Source organism: Ranitomeya variabilis, chromosome 1 (assembly GCF_051348905.1).
Source record: "Ranitomeya variabilis isolate aRanVar5 chromosome 1, aRanVar5.hap1, whole genome shotgun sequence".
Taxonomy (NCBI): domain Eukaryota; kingdom Metazoa; phylum Chordata; class Amphibia; order Anura; family Dendrobatidae; genus Ranitomeya; species Ranitomeya variabilis.
Window position 1 is genome coordinate 474,966,544 of NC_135232.1, and position 15,978 is coordinate 474,982,521.

At 43.6% G+C, this 15,978-nt stretch overlaps 1 protein-coding gene across 1 annotated transcript in view; it reads right to left on the reverse strand.

Annotated features, from left to right (window-relative positions):
- Window positions 1–15,721, reverse strand: part of ECPAS (Ecm29 proteasome adaptor and scaffold) — a 142,019-nt gene extending 126,298 nt beyond the window's left edge. Inside the window, exons 1-6 of the mRNA XM_077250898.1 lie at window positions 15,566–15,721; window positions 7,733–7,863; window positions 2,949–3,065; window positions 1,850–1,968; window positions 797–946; window positions 517–685 (exon numbers count right to left, since the gene is read on the reverse strand). Of these exons, the coding sequence (XP_077107013.1) occupies window positions 517–685; window positions 797–946; window positions 1,850–1,968; window positions 2,949–3,065; window positions 7,733–7,863; window positions 15,566–15,608 (729 nt within the window). The 5' untranslated portion in view covers window positions 15,609–15,721. The remainder of the gene's footprint in view (window positions 1–516; window positions 686–796; window positions 947–1,849; window positions 1,969–2,948; window positions 3,066–7,732; window positions 7,864–15,565) is intronic.
- Window positions 15,722–15,978: the final 257 nt, after the last annotated feature.

Here is a 15,978-nt window from a genome sequence, read left to right on the forward strand (position 1 = left end):
CTGCAGGAGACCTCTGGTTGTCATGCCGACCCACCGGTGACTCGCGATCACGTGATGGGGTCACCGATGGGCAGTATTCCCAGTGCGATTGCCGGAAGCACGCGTTAAATGTCGCTGTCAGAGTTTAACAGCGGCATTTAATGGGTTAACAGTTGCGGGTGGATTGCGATTCCACCAGCGGCTATTCTGGGCACATGTCAGCTGTTCAAAACTCAGCGTCGGAGCCCACATCAAAAGGGAAGACACGACATGCGCAGAACTGGTACGGCGCATGTCGTGAAGGGATTAAACATTCGGCGAGACCAATGCAAAAAAGTTACAGTTTTGTGAAAACAGACATTTTGTAAGTTTTTGCACAAGTTGCAACTATATAAAGCTCAGGTTACACTGACGAAAATATGCAGGTCATAGTACAGCACTGTAATATCAAGTACCAGTATTAGACCCAAATTGTGCCATATTAGTTCAGTCTGTGCACATGACATATTCTTAACAATATGTGGTTACTTTAAGTACCTGCTCTAGTTGCTCTGCTGTCCATGGATTGTCTCCCACCACTCGCTTTGCAGCATAGAAGCTTAAGCCAGGTGGAGGCTGAGGAATTCCCACGCCACCTGTACCCCCTGATGAGGAGCCTTGACCAGAGGGTGCACTCTGGCGATTCTGGGGTTCATTCAACACAAATCTAGGAAAAATCAAGAATTTAGTGTGGCATTAGCTATGCTTAGAGTGCAGTAAGTCCAATGGGTAAAAGATGATCTTTATGTGCCAAACAACAACTGGAGAAATATTTTACCCGTAAGGCATCAGGAGAACATCCAACATAAAGTCCAAAAGCAGCTGAACAGTCTTTGGTTTTTCTGCAAGGTTAAATATTGTTGTGGACTTGGAGGATTCGCTTGAATACTTCATATGATAGAGGGCTGGTATCAGGAGATGGATTAAACTGTAAAAGATTTCAAAGAAATAAAGAAAAAAAATAAGCTAAAAAATCTATTATGTAATGTATTGTCAACAAGAGCTTAATAATCTAAACCTCATGTAAAAATGTTAACAGTATGCTGGCTAACAGGGTGTGTTCACTACTGAACAACCTCTTAAATGCTAATGGGCTGGCCCAGTACTTTATATTGATGGCCTACTCTTTAGATAGGTCATCAATATCAGATTGGTGGAGGTGCAACACCTGGCAACCTTGCTGATCATCTGTTCCTGGCTATGGCAGTGGCCGGATATGCTCAGTTGTGTAGCGGAACTACACTGCTTGGTCAACTGTGTACTCCAGATCCATGCCTACTGATCTGAATAAAATTTGGTCTGCAGTACTCTGGGTATTGCCGATCCAGGCCTAATCATTTAGATAAGGACAGATCTGCGGTACCCAGGAGCAACCACTACAAAGTTGACGGAGATGTGTAGTTCCGCTCCGTAACTGAGAACATCTGGCTGACGGTGGCACCATGAACAACCGATTTGCCGATGTTGAACCCCATCAATCTGATATTGATTACATATACTAAGAAAAGGCCATCAGTATGAACTCCTATAAACATCTTTAAATCTGAAAACTTTTCAATATATAAAAAATAAGATTTAATCATACATTAATACATTATAGCCATCAACAAACTATTAGTATTTACTGTAATGGTGTCAATTCACCTTCATCCTCTAATATTATACTGAGGAGTCAAATAAATGTTTCTATTGCAGGTTCCTGTAAATGGCTGTCTTAAGATTGGAGAAGCTCTCCAATGTTCTGATAATAAGAATTTAGTGCAGAACTTCTAATTCTGTAACGTTACACAAGATTACAGAAGTAGACAAGCAGAGCTAAAACCTAGCATACCTGTCTTGCTGGGGTTGAGGCTTGCCTTCCATAGCAGTTAGGAGACTTGGTGCTAGTTCACACTGCTTCTCCATCGGCAGGCGGGGGTATCCCATTTTTATGTAGATTATTGTAAAGTTCTAAAAAGAAATATACGCAAACAAATCTTTTGTTAGCCTGTAAATCTACAATATAATGTGCTTTTCAGGAGACAATGCAACATTTGATTTGTACAATTATATTAAGAAATGATAACCCTGCTAACTTTTTATTAAAAAAAAAGTTGTCACTGCTCTTTCCACATTTCATTAAAAGCTTTGCCAAATGAGAACTATGCAATGTTCCATCCAGATATTCCAAAATGGTTTTCATTACTGATGATCCAGTAATGTGCAGGCTTAACGCCTGTGTAACGTCATCTGTACTTTACGGTATGAGAAAACTGAATTCGCCCGTTGTCTTGTAATAGGATGTCACTATTCTAACAAGTCAATTCAAGAATTTTTTTCCCTCCTAATTATTCCATGATCAACTAGGAGTGGTGTTATTAAAAAGTAGAATCATTTAAGAAATGCAGCAACTCAGCCACAAAGTGCAGAATGTTAGGCTAGATTTACATAGACCGCAATGCACGGATTGGCCGAGGGACTCCTGACCGGAACTTGACAGCCTAATATATACCCGTGGCCAATCAGTAGCTCTTAGGGCTGAACTAGAACAGCAATGAGTCAGGACCACTTGCCCAACATCAATGTCTGACCTCACAAATGCTTCAAAATTTTGTTCTTCACGGAAAAGAAGTGTGGAAGCTGTTATGGTGGCAAAATGGGGACTAATCTCCATATTAATTTTCATGCATTTAGAAAATGTGGTCTTAAAAGATCCTGTAGCCGTAATCTATATTGTAGTTGTCCCAATCTATTTACTTGTAGATTTGTGGTTTATGTACAATGGTAATAAATGTGATTACTTGTCTTTCCAATTGACAGTCGAACAAAAATTGTTAAAATGTTCTTTACCCTTACTAACCCCCCCAAAAACAAAACTGATTGATATAATTTGATTGTTATAACCATACAACCCCTTTAATTCTCACAACAAACACTCTGTATATACCCACCGTGACAAAAGAGACAGCAGCTGGGTCCTGGTACTGGACTAAAAGGGTCTCCACAGGCAACTGTATTTTTGACCGACTCTTTATCCTTTTATTCAAATGAACAAGTAACTCCATAACCTAGGAAAATGAAGAAATAGAAGAAGGTTGGCTTTCTTACTGCAAGTATAATGCAATTAAAGGGGTTGTCTGAACTTTAACATTGATGGCACTCCTTAGGATAGGTCATCAATGTCTGATCGGTGGCTGTGCGATATCTGGCACCTCCACTGATCAGCTGTCCCCAGTATTGGCTGGAACTGCTCAGTTACAGAGCAGCATAAGATAGCCCTGTTGACGGAATAGTGGCAGCGGCAGAGTATTGCAAGTCCACCCCCTATTCATTTGTGTTGGGGCAGAAGTGCAGTACCTCGCAGTGGCCACTATACAGTCAACGGAGCTGTGATGTGGAGCTCCGTAACTGAGCAGTTCCGGCTGCTGCCAAAACTGGAAACAGCTCATCAGCAGAGGTGTTGGGTATCACATGTTAAATGTCAGGACAACCCCTTTAATTTACAAATAAATCATACATTTTATACCTGCATCATACATTCAAGGCTTCCTGTAAGGGCTCTCTCACATGTCCTGATGTTTCCGCTACTGGAAAAACCAGTACCGGAGATATCTGTGTCCATGTGTATGTGTGTTTAATACCTGTGGCAATACATCAGTATCACACGTACCGGAACCTGGAAATCAGCTGTACTGTTCGCGCTGTTCCCTGGCGCTGGGTGCTGAAAACAGCTCTCATTACTGTCCCCTGCTTGCGCTTCGATCAGCGCTAGCAGGGGACAATGTAGAGAGTTGTATTCAACTATTAACAGCGAGAGCAGGCAGTGGCTGATGGAAATATTCATCAGCCGCCGCTTGCACTATAAATAAAAAAAAATGATGTGGGGCTCCCTGTATTTTTGATGACCAGCCAAGCAAAACTGACAGCTGATGGCTGCAACCCTCAGCTCTCAGCTTTAGCAAGGCTGGTTATCAAGAATAGGAGTCCCCACGCTATATTTTTAAATTATTTAAATAAATAATTATTTTAAAAAACAGCGTGAGGCCCCCCATTTTTGACAACCAACCAAGCTAAAGCAGGCAGCTGGGGGCTGGTATTTTCAGGCTGGTAAGGGGCCATGGATACTGCCCCCTTCCAGCCTAAAAATAGGAGCCTGCAGTCACCCCAGAAAAGGCATATTTATAAGATGCGCCAATTCTGGTGCTTTGCCCGGCTCTTCTCACTTGCCCTGTGGTGGTGGCAAGTGGGGTTCATATTTGTTGCGTTAATGTCACCTTAGTATTGTCCACTGACATCAAGACCACGGATTAGTAATGGAGAGGCATCTATAAAAGACGCCTGTCCATTACTGATCCTATAGTTATATTGTAAATAAACACACCGCCAGAATAAAGTCCTTTATTTGAAATAAAAACAAAACACACTTTTCATTTTTTAGTTAAAAATAACAAATACAGTTATAGTCACCAAAGATCAATTCCACTGAAGCCATGGTCTCTTGTAAAAAAAAAAAACAAACAACCATATGCCTCACCTGTCCGTCTTTCTGTTACATGCTGTGATCCATGTTTGGGGATAAACAGTTTTCAACCTGGAGGGTGCAAAGATGCAACCGTCTAGGCTGAGAACTACTGGGTAATGAGCTGCTGCAAGCGCAGAATCAGTGACCAGCGGTGACATCATCATGGTTACCACAGGTCACTGAGGATGTGTTCCCAGCCGGGCTGAACTGTGGAGACCTCAGCACCGTGAGAAAAAGTCTCACGGTGCAGCGCTCAGCAGTTCTGCTCAGTGAGTTCACAGAGTTGAACTGCGGTGAACTCACTGAACTGAATGCTGACTCTTTCTCATGGTGCTGAGGTTACCGCAGTTCATCCCGGCTGGGAACGCAGACTCAGTGGCTTCACCGCTTGTCACAGATGCTGCGCTTGCAGCAGTTCATTCCCCTGTGGTTCTCAGCCTGGATGGTCAAATCTTGGCTCCGTTCAAGTTGAAAACTGTTTATCCCCAGACATGGTTTACGACTTGGGAGAGAATGACAAACAGGTGAGGGATATGGTTGTTTTTAATTTTTGTTTTATTATAGGAGACGAGATGCTTCAGTGGAATGGGTGTTCGTTAAGTATATCTTTTTGTTATTTTCAAATAAAAAAGGAAGTGTTTTGTTTTTATTTCAAATAAAGGACTTTATTCTGTCTGTGTGTTTATTTACCATACAACTGTAGGATTAATAATGGATAGGTGTCTTAGGCTACTTTCACACTAGCGTTTTTTGCAATACGTCGCAATGCGTCGTTTTGGCGAAAAAACGCATCCTGCAAAAGTGCTTGCAGGATGCGTTTTTTCCCCATTGACTAACATTACCGACACATTTGCGACGCATTGCCACACGTCGCAACCGTCGAGCGACGGTTGCGCCATGTTGTGGCGGACCGTCGGCTGCAAAAAAAGTTACATGTAACGTTTTTTGCTGCCGCCCCCACCTCCCCGCACCTCACAATGGGGCAGCGGATTCGTGGAAAATCAGCATCCGCTGCACCCGTTGTGCGGCGCAAACAACGCTAGCGTCGGTACGTCGGCCCGACGCTCTGCGACGGGCCGAGTACAACGCTAGTGTGAAAGAAGCCTAACAGACACCTCTGCATTACTAATCCGTGGGCTTGATGTCACTGGCAATATAAAGGTAACATCAACCCCACAAATATGAACCCCACTTGCCACAGGACAAGTGGGAAGAGCCAGGCAAAGAACCAGAATTGGCCCATCTAATAGATGCCTCCAGCTGTCTGCTTTACCTTGGCATGTTGTCAAAAATGGGGGGGATCCCGCGCCATTTTTAAAATTATTAAATAATTCAAAAATATAGCATGGGGACCCCTCTATTCATGATAACCAGCCTTGCTAAATCAGACAGCTGAGGGTTGCAGCCTGCAGCTGTCAGTTTTGCCTGGCTGGTTTTCAACAATATAGGGGAACTCCACGCCATTTTTTAAATTATTTATTTATATCAGAGGCGGCACCTGATGAATTCTCCCATCAGCCGCCGCCTACTCTCGCTGTTAAAACTTGAATACAACTCTCAATATTGCCCTATGCTAGCGCTAATGGCAGGCAGGGCAGGGGACAGTGATGTGAGCTGTCCTCAGCACCCGTCTCCAGGAAAAAGCACAAACAGTACCACTGATTCCCAGGCACCGGTATGTGTCACACTGATGACACACGGATGTCATCTGTGATTAATCAGTGTGAACGACGTTTTGCAGCCCATGCTGCTGTTGAAAAAAAACCAGACATGTCAGCGTGTTTTGCCCATGGACACACGGTTTGTGGAAACAGACATATGCACAGACCCATTCTCTTGAATGGGTGTGTGTGTCTTCGGTACATGTGAAAACTGTCACCACATGTACCGGAATCACTGACGTCTGAAAGAGCCCTAATGGAAGGAAAATAAGAGTGCAGCTCTATTCCCATCCAGTACAGGACACAACAGCATAGATCACAACACAATCTCATCTAATCATCCTTTGTGATTGACTAGCTTATATTCCACTAAATTTGAAGCTTGTTTTTCAAAATGGTACAGAGTATAATTTTAAAGGGATTGTCCACGCTATCATTTTTTTTTTTAAGAAAAGGGTTAGTAAGTGCTACAAAATTATGTCCCTAATACATATGCATTACAGCTTCTCCTTGTGAACTTGTTAGTGCTGCCTATCTGCCAGACTGCACAACTCTCCTCTTTCCAAAATAGCTGCCAGGAGAAGGGGGAGCATTTGACCAGACCTGTTCACCGGTCCACTCCAACTGAAAAACAGTATACATGGGAAAGCTGGTATGTAATTGGACTAATTGATGGGCAGATCTGGCATTAAGCTTTTTTTTTTATCAATTTCCATATTCAGAACAGGAGAGCTGTGCAGTCAGTGAGTAGGGAGGAGAACCAGTAAGGGCCTGTGCACAGGGTGCAGATTTATCACAAAACGTGAAGGGTTTCCTGATGCCAGCAAAGTGAATCAGAATCTTCGTCTAATGCACACATTGCTTATTTTTAACTTGCAGATTTAAATATAAAGCCCGTGAGTGGGAAAAGTCTGAATCAAAAACGCTTGTAAAAACACAATAAAAAAAAGCACCAATTTTACACAGTGTTTTCCTGCCAAGAAATGCAGAAATTCTGCAGAAATTTTTACACCACTTAAAGTGTGCACATAGCCTAATACTTATATATTGGTAAGTGCTAAATTATCTTGTCCCCAACACATCTGTCACAGGGGTATTCCCATCTACAAGATCAGATCCCAATTTGTAGAAGGTGTAATAATATTAGCAAATGTACTAATGTAGAATAGTTTTTCTGGTTCGCTTTGTCTCCCTTTCTCATGTGCAGGCATTGCAGGACCTTAGGTATCCATGGTTATGACCACAAGCAACTAGCTGTCACTCTATCAGTGGTCGTAACCATGGATATCTAAGGTCCTGCAATGCCTGCACATGAGAAAAGAGACAAAGCGAATCAGAAAAACTATACTAATTGGAGGTATTTGCTAATATAATTATTATTACACCAACTACACATTGGGATAGGATCTTGGGAGATGGGAATAGTCCTTTAACATAAAAATAGCATGCACATACCCTTTAAATTGAAGCAGTTTAACCACATGAACCTGATCTTAGAACCCCATAAGAAACTAGTATGCTAAGAACAGCCAGTCCTATACAAAACATTTACCTTCTTGCGTACTCCTTCCTGAGCACTGGAGAGTTTGAGAAGAACGGGAGGCAAGAATTTGGAAATTATACTCTGTAGTTGCTCATCTGTCTCTGCATGGCCAAGGCGTAAAAAGACACGTTCAAGCTGATCTGTAAAAAATAAAAAACATAATAAAATAAACTAGGACACTGAAGAAGTCTACTTCACAACAGATCACAGATCTACATTAAAGAAACCTTCCATCAGATTGAAGCGGTTATTTTCCCATGGCAGATTGGCAACCAGAAGAAGTGATCTATCGGTTGCAGGCTTCGCAGCACTAGCTTTTATATACGAGTCCTCTGATGTTTCAGCATGACATAAGGCGCTGAACTGTAGAAATAAACTTTCACATATTGGCAGCCAATGCGTACACAGGTCATCTGTGACAAATCTCACCGACGCTAACTTCAGTCCAAACAATGCTATAAGCTTTATCGGTGAAGCAACTATCAGGTTCCCAGCCTTAATATAGTGGCATGCTGTATTTCTGTATTTTATGAACATACTAACACCACAATGTATGAAGAAAAAAGTTAAATGGGTAGTCTGAAAGCAAAAGTAATTCTTATACTAAATGTCTATTTAATAATCACTTTTCTAATGTAATTCAATTAACAATTCTCTACCATCTCCATTCTACTCTAACCTCTTGCCTGTTTGTTTGTTTTTTAACATCAGATGACTGTATGTTTGAGAATCCCCAGTGCATACTTGGATACTCAAACAAGATGTCATCAGGAGGCCGGAGCTGCAGTCACTGCCACAGCTGCTGTCCCCACGCTGAAACAAAGTGTCATCAGTAACAGCCATTTCAGGGGCTAAGCTAGCCACCGCTCTACTGAGTATGCGCGGGCTGTCAATTGGCAATGCACTCATGTCAGCTGTAAAGAAAATCGACAAGCTGGCACCGAAGAGGAGAGAATGGCAAGCAGGGAGAACAAACACCAGCTACACCCCCAAAACATCCATCACATCTCCCTGAAACAGGATGTCATTAGTGAAGTCTGTTTCCAGAGAAGGACCGGTATCCGTTCTCCCTGCTTGCCACATTCTCTCCTTACAGTGTGCTCTATTGCTGGTTTGCTGAAAACAAAGTAACTGAGGGAACGACCTGATCAATTGGGATCACCCAAGCACATACTTAATGAATAAAATGCTAAGATCGAAAAAAAACTAAAATTGGCGTGTGCATATGTATTCACCCCTTTTGCTATGTAGCCCCTACAATTTCTGGTGAAAGCAGTTACTTTCATAAGCCATAAAAACTCCAAATATATGGAGGAAAATGATGTGGACACACGAGACCAAAATTTAACTTTTTGGCCACCAAAGTAAACGCTGTCTGTCGCCAAAGCAACACCGCTCATCACCCCAAGAACACTATTCCCACAGTGAAACATAGTGGTGGCAGCATCAGGCTGTGGGGATGTTTTTCAGCAGCAGGGATAGGGAAAACAGTCTGAGTCGAAGGTAAGAAGGATGGTGCAAAATACAGGAAAATACTAGAGCTAAACAAAAACGGTTTCAGTCTATCAATGATCTGAGACTGGGATGGAGGTTCACCTTCCAACGGGTCATTCCATGTCAAGTGAACCAATGATTTTTACCACTATATTTTTAATTCTTTTGAGATTTTGTTATTTGGTAATAGTGTGTCAGAGAATGCAAAATGTGAAGGAAAAAAAAAATTCTAGATTTTTTTTTTATTTTTTATTGATTTTCAAAGTTCGGAAAAAGTGCGAATTTCGGTGTTGCCTGCCTTTACATTTCTCCCCATAACTCAGGCTAGAAAAGAGATAGAGAAACAAAATAAACACCATTCTACTCAGAACTGTACAGGCTTTCACTTGATATGTCACAAGAGTATCTTTGATAATATTTTACCTATGCGAACGCAAGCGCAAAACTTTAAAACGCATTTCCGAAAAAAACGTTTAATTTAAAAATTTCAAAAACTGCACATGTGCCTGCTATGCTCCTATTCACATCTGTACCAAAACACAAGCTGGGATCATGATGGGATCATATTTTAAAAAATAAAACTATTACAGTGTCAGTTCAAAAATCTTGATTTCAGGTCTGTTCAGCCTGTGGTGTAGAAGTGTGGGGTCCATATTTACCAAATAATCCATGATTGCTAGATATTACTGTATTATTTTATTATGTTAGAGCTTAGAAGCAGGAGAGGACAGAGGAGAAGCTTTGTTAGGGCTGAGGATGACCAGGGGTAGACGGTGAATGCAGAGCAGATGACAGGCCGGCAGCTCGGGCCTCCACAGGCCGTATTCACGCCAAATCTTAACACCCAGGAAACTCCTCAAATGGAGGGAGAAAAATACTCCTAACATCCAGTTCATGTATTGTACGAACCAGGACTACGAAGAGGAGGAGAGTTTGTGAGAACATCGGTTACAGGAAGCAGAACCCATCACAGGGACTCAGCAATACCGGACTGTCATCCCATGTAGTGGAAATAAAGACAGTGACGTCCATGAAGTGCTAGAAGGCGGCACAAGATCGGCAATGGATGACACAACTGGTGATGTGACCTGTGAATATGATTAGCGCTGACGGCTACTGGACTCTCCAAAGATTGTGAAAATGAAGACGTAGAAGTGACTTTTCTGCACCTTCTGGTCCAGCGCCGTCCTATGTCTATCCAAGAAAATCAGACATTGTAAAAGTGAACAAAAATCAGATATAACGGAGGTGGAGCCGAGCACCATGACAGCCGCACATACTCTGACACAGAAGGAGACGGCCATTGCTAGTTAGCGCTTATGGGCAAGATGACATTTCACCCACTAGAAGGGACACATTGATGATCACAGGCCAGTGTAAAAACCTACTATTAATTGTTTGATTAGTTCATATTTTATAGAACGAGGATTTAACTACTGGACTATTCTTCTTAAACACTTCAGAAATGACATGTTTAGTGATATAGTAGAAAAAAAATTGTTACATGTATAAATAGGTGGTAGAAATATTGGTTCTTTTAATCTTGTTTTTAACATATAATTAGGACGAGACTGTATTTAGAAAATCACACTTGAGGATGTGATCACCTTTTTTCTTTTGGCTTGTTCAATGAATTCAGGTTGAAAATGCTGAGCAAGTTGTTACGATGATTAAGATGCATTTATTCTGGCACTTCAGTAGTTGTTTTTTGTGTTTCTTTATTGTTACATATAAATGTTGAATTCAATAAGTTGTAATTTGAAAAGAAAAAAGGAAGAAACTCACACAAACATAAAATCAGATGATTCAAGGCTTAAAAAAAAAATACAAATGTGATAGATCCCAAGTTGAATCCCTGTACAAATATAAACAAGGACACAAGTAACACACATGCATGTTTTCACAATTTTAGAAGCTACGCTTTTTTTCACAATTGTGCATCAACATTTTTAATTTGATTTCTCCAAAACAAAATATAAAGAAACATAGTCTTGTGACATATCAAATGAAAGCCGGTACCGTTCTGAGAAAAATGATGCCTCTCCCACCTCTTTATCTTAATTCTAGCCCGAGATATGATAAAAAATGTAAAGCCATACCAGGCCAAAATCCATGCTTTTTCAAAACTTTAAAAATCTGTAAAAAATTAACTGATGAAGAAAAAAATTCTAAACTTTTAATTTGTAATTAACTAAAGTTGTACTTCATAAAAACAAAAAATAAAAAAAATCTAAAGACGTCAGGTAAAAAAAATATTCATATTTGGATCACTTGATATGGAATGACCCCAACAGGACAATGACCCAAAACATACTGCTAATGCACAAATGTCAAATTCTGGCCCGTGGGCCAAACATGGCCCGCAGGGGGATTACATTTGGCCCACGAGGAAATACCCAATGAGTGATTACATTTAGCCTGTGAGGATGCGCTGGTCAGGTGATCCGACTCTTGGCTCGCTATATGCGGTCAGGGATTTGAGACTCGTGGCTGCATCATCAGCTGTGATGTGAATTTTTGTAACATATACTACTTCATGATTGTGCCAAAATCAATAGCAGGTGAAGAATTGTTTTTTTAATTCTTTACGCTGTTTCTCATGTGGTACAATTGATTAGATGACTTTATCCTTCGGGTCGGTGCAATTACAGCGATACCAGATTTATACTAGGTCACACACTAAAAGATTCTTTTTTTTTTTGTTGCAAAAAATAGTTTTTACATTGCCATATTTTGAGAGCTCTAATTTTTCCATATTTCGCCCGACAGTCATGTATGCGCTTTTTTTTTTTTGTGGGACGGGTTGTCATTTTTATTGGTACCATTTTCGGGCACATGACATTTTTTGATCGCTTTGTATTCTGATTTTTGGGAGACAGAGTGAACAAAAAACAGCAAGACAAGATGACGTTTTCAGAGATATCATTTTTATTTACATTCGTCATTTTAATCGCGTTTTATTCCACTTTTTGTTCAGCAGTGTAATGATAAAGCATTGTTTTATGCCTAGTTTATTTATTTTTTGTTTACAGTGTTCGCTAAAGTGATTAACTAGTGGGTCGCGTCGTTCTGGATGTGACAATACAAAATGTGTACTTTTTTGTTTTGTTTTTTCATAAAAATATTTATGTGTACAATATATTTTTTACTATTTTGCGATTGTAAAAATAAATAAATATATACTTTTATTCACTTTGTTTTTACTTTGTCCCACAATGGGACTTTCACTTTTTCCAGTCTGATCACTTATAAAGCATAGCAAAGCAGGAGCTTTGCTATGCTGTACAAACTATCAGCTGACAGACAGACTTGCTAAAACACCATGATCGAGAATGGTGTAGCCAGTTTGCTAGCTCTGGTGACCCGGATGTTGTCATGACGACATCAGGTCACCATCGCCATGATTAGGCCCCTGAAATGACCTCGCGGGAGCATCGATCGGAGGGCAGAGTATGCTTCCTCACTCTGCACACCTGCTAAATTCTGCAGCATTTAGCGGGATAAAGTGCTGGGAACAGTGCGGGCACCACTCCTGGCACTGAGTGCCGGGTGTCTGAAGCAGCTCACACCCGGCGGTGATCGTCTGTGCAGCCTCCTTTGCGCTGGAGATCGCCATGACGTATATATACTGCATCTGTCGGGAAGTACTTCCTGGTCATGACGTATACATATACTGCAAATGTCCGGAAGGGTTTAAAGGGGTTATACAGGACTTTTTATTTCTATAGGGCTAAGCAGTTATCGTCAGGTAGTTAATATCTACCTGCTTGTTCTCCCATGCGACGATCTCTCACGGCTCACAGCAGTCATGTAACACTCCTACTGGCGATTCTCCTGCTTCCTGTGAGATTACGTCGACAGGGCATTTCCTTCTCTTCCACTCTGCTGATGGGTTGTCATTAGTATTTTTGAAATAGTATTTCATCAGTATTTGTATGCCAAAACCAGGAATGTCTCAAGAACACAGAACAGGTGTCAACCTTTCAATTTTAGTTTTCCAAGCTCTACTCCTGGCTTTGGCATGCCAAATACTAATCAAATACTGAAGTGCCAAATAAGTCCTTAGGCAGCTGAGAGATGGCTGTCAATCAACATGATGTTCCGTCGACTAAGAAGAGTGGAAAAGGAGGAACTGATCTGTCAACGTAAGGTTACAGTAAGCGGGAGAATTGCTGCTCCGGCCACCAGGTGACCGCTGTGAGCCAAGAGAGATTGTCGCACGACAGAAGAGGCAAAGCGGTTAGCAACTACCTGTAGATAACAGCCTTAAATGACACAGACATTAGACAAAAGAAATGGCAGTTACCAGTTGTTGTCAATGTATTCATTTTGAGGGGGAATAACTGGGGAGCAGCATGAGATCTGGGTCAGATGAACATATGAGAAATCGATTTTCATCCAGAAATGGTCTGATGCCATTAGTGTATCCGTATTTTACATCACTTTGGATGTGTCGTCACACAGATTCCCAGACACATATCTGCATAGCAATGTGACCCAAGAGAATCACACAGAATCACTGCGGATTTAATCTAGAGATCTGCACAGGAGAAAGCCACCGCAGATCATAGGACCAGGCAAGAGGAGCATTTTTTCCGAACCTCATCCAAATTCTGACTTTTTTTTCTGCCTGAAAATTGACATTTTTTAAATCTACAGCAAGACAATGTGTCGTAGTTTTTCACTGCATTCACTCCTTTCAATGTGACGAACGAAATGTGCCTCCGAACCTGCCTATAACACAGATGGCAAGGTGTACTGTATGCAGGGAGAGCCAGAGCAGCCACTGCCAGGTGCATTATGTGAGGAGCTGGCTTCTGGGGAAGAATCGCTTCAGAATATGCCGTCTGATGACATATCCATCATGGTGTTGTGGCAGTAAACATGTAAAATATGACAGCAATATATAATATTTACTATTAATATTGTGTATTTAGTGTAAGGTTTCCCATTATGGATATTTATGACAGATCTGATTGTCTTAAAAATCAAGGTACTATTTGGGGTACAAGGGGCCCGCGCCTTTTGGTTTACTGGTAACAGGTGGCTATTCATTCCCTGTACACCTCTGCGCAGGAGTACGAGCCACCTTTGGCTGCCCTGACATGTGTCTATCAGTGGATCACACAGATCATTAGTGGGAGACCCCTGTAACATGTGGGAGAAGCATCAGTGACTAGTTGCTATGATGGCATGAGCCAGTGCCATGGAGGCAGGGACCAGTGCCATGGAGGCAGGGACCAGTGCAATGGAGGCAGGGACCAGTGCCATGGAGGCAGGGACCAGTGACATGGAGGCAGGAGCCAGTGCCATGGAGGCCGGAGCCAGTGCCATGGAGGCCGGAGCCAGTGCCATGGAGGCCGGAGCCAGTGCCATGGAGGCCGGAGCCAGTGCCATGGAGGCAGGAGCCAGTGCCATGGAGGCAGGAGCCAGTGCCATGGAGGCAGGAGCCAGTGTCATGGAGGCAGGGACCAGGGCCATGGAGGCAGGGACCAGTGCCATGGAGGCAGGGGCCAGTGTCATGGAGGCAGGGACCAGGGCCATGGAGGCAGGGACCAGTGCCATGGAGGCAGGGGCCAGTGCCATGGAGGCAGGGGCCAGTGCCATGGAGGCAGGGGCCAGTGCCATGGAGGCAGGGGCCAGTGCCATGGAGGCAGGGGCCAGTGTCATGGAGGCAGGGGCCAGTGCCATGGAGGCAGGGGCCAGGGCCATGGAGGCAGGGTCCAGGGCCATGGAGGCAGGGACCAGGGCCATGGAGGCAGGGACCAGGGCCATGGAGGCAGGGACCAGGGCCATGGAGGCAGGGACCAGTGCCATGGAGGCAGGGACCAGTGCCATGGAGGCAGGGACCAGTGCCATGGAGGCAGGGACCAGTGCCATGGAGGCAGGGACCAGTGCTATGGAGGCAGGGACCAGTGCTATGGAGGCAGGGGCCAGTGCCATGGAGGCAGGGACCAGTGCTATGGAGGCAGGGACCAGTGCTATGGAGGCAGGGGCCAGTGCCATGGAGGCAGGGACTAGCTCCAGATTTGCTTTCACTTCCAGCCTATGACTGTGCACGTCCTGCAGAGAGGCCTTGTATCCAGCGCCGGGCACAGGCCTTCTCACTCCTGTCTGCCATCACATAGCCCCCTGGCCAGCACATGTATAGAGCCAGTAGAGACAGCAGTGCCAGGGCCATGCCCTTCCTCAGTACAGAGGGCTGCAGTCGTGCCTCCTGCCACAGCCCATTCTCACAGATATCCCACACCGCCGGTGGATACACACACTGTACAGCCATGCCCAGTCACGGCGGCGCCCCCTCCTCCCTCGGTGCCCCTCACCCCAGGAGAATGGCAGCTAACTTACTGAGCTCATCCTGAGCAGCAGCTGAAGGCACAGCAGCAGCCATGTTCACCGGCAGTGCTAGCAGAGGCGGGGCCGGCCGGCGGGCGGGGACTGCACGACTTCCTGGAGGAGAGGGGATGGCACCGGGAGGGGTTGCCAGCTGTGTGCCCGCCGCTAGTGGCACTGCTGGCCCTGCCGTCCCCATGGCATGCGTGGTGTATGTGCTGCTAGTTATATATAGACAGTAACAGCTGAAGGGCCCTGCACGGGGGCAGAGGTGGCATACTGGCAGATGTGTGACTTACAGGGGCAGGGTGGGATTTTGTTGTTTAGCTAATACGTTTCCGGAACATATGCCCCCTGTAGTGGTGGCGTAATACCATGATGTGCTGTTATAGAGGGGTCTCTCTGACTGGGCATCTTTACTGTCTGGG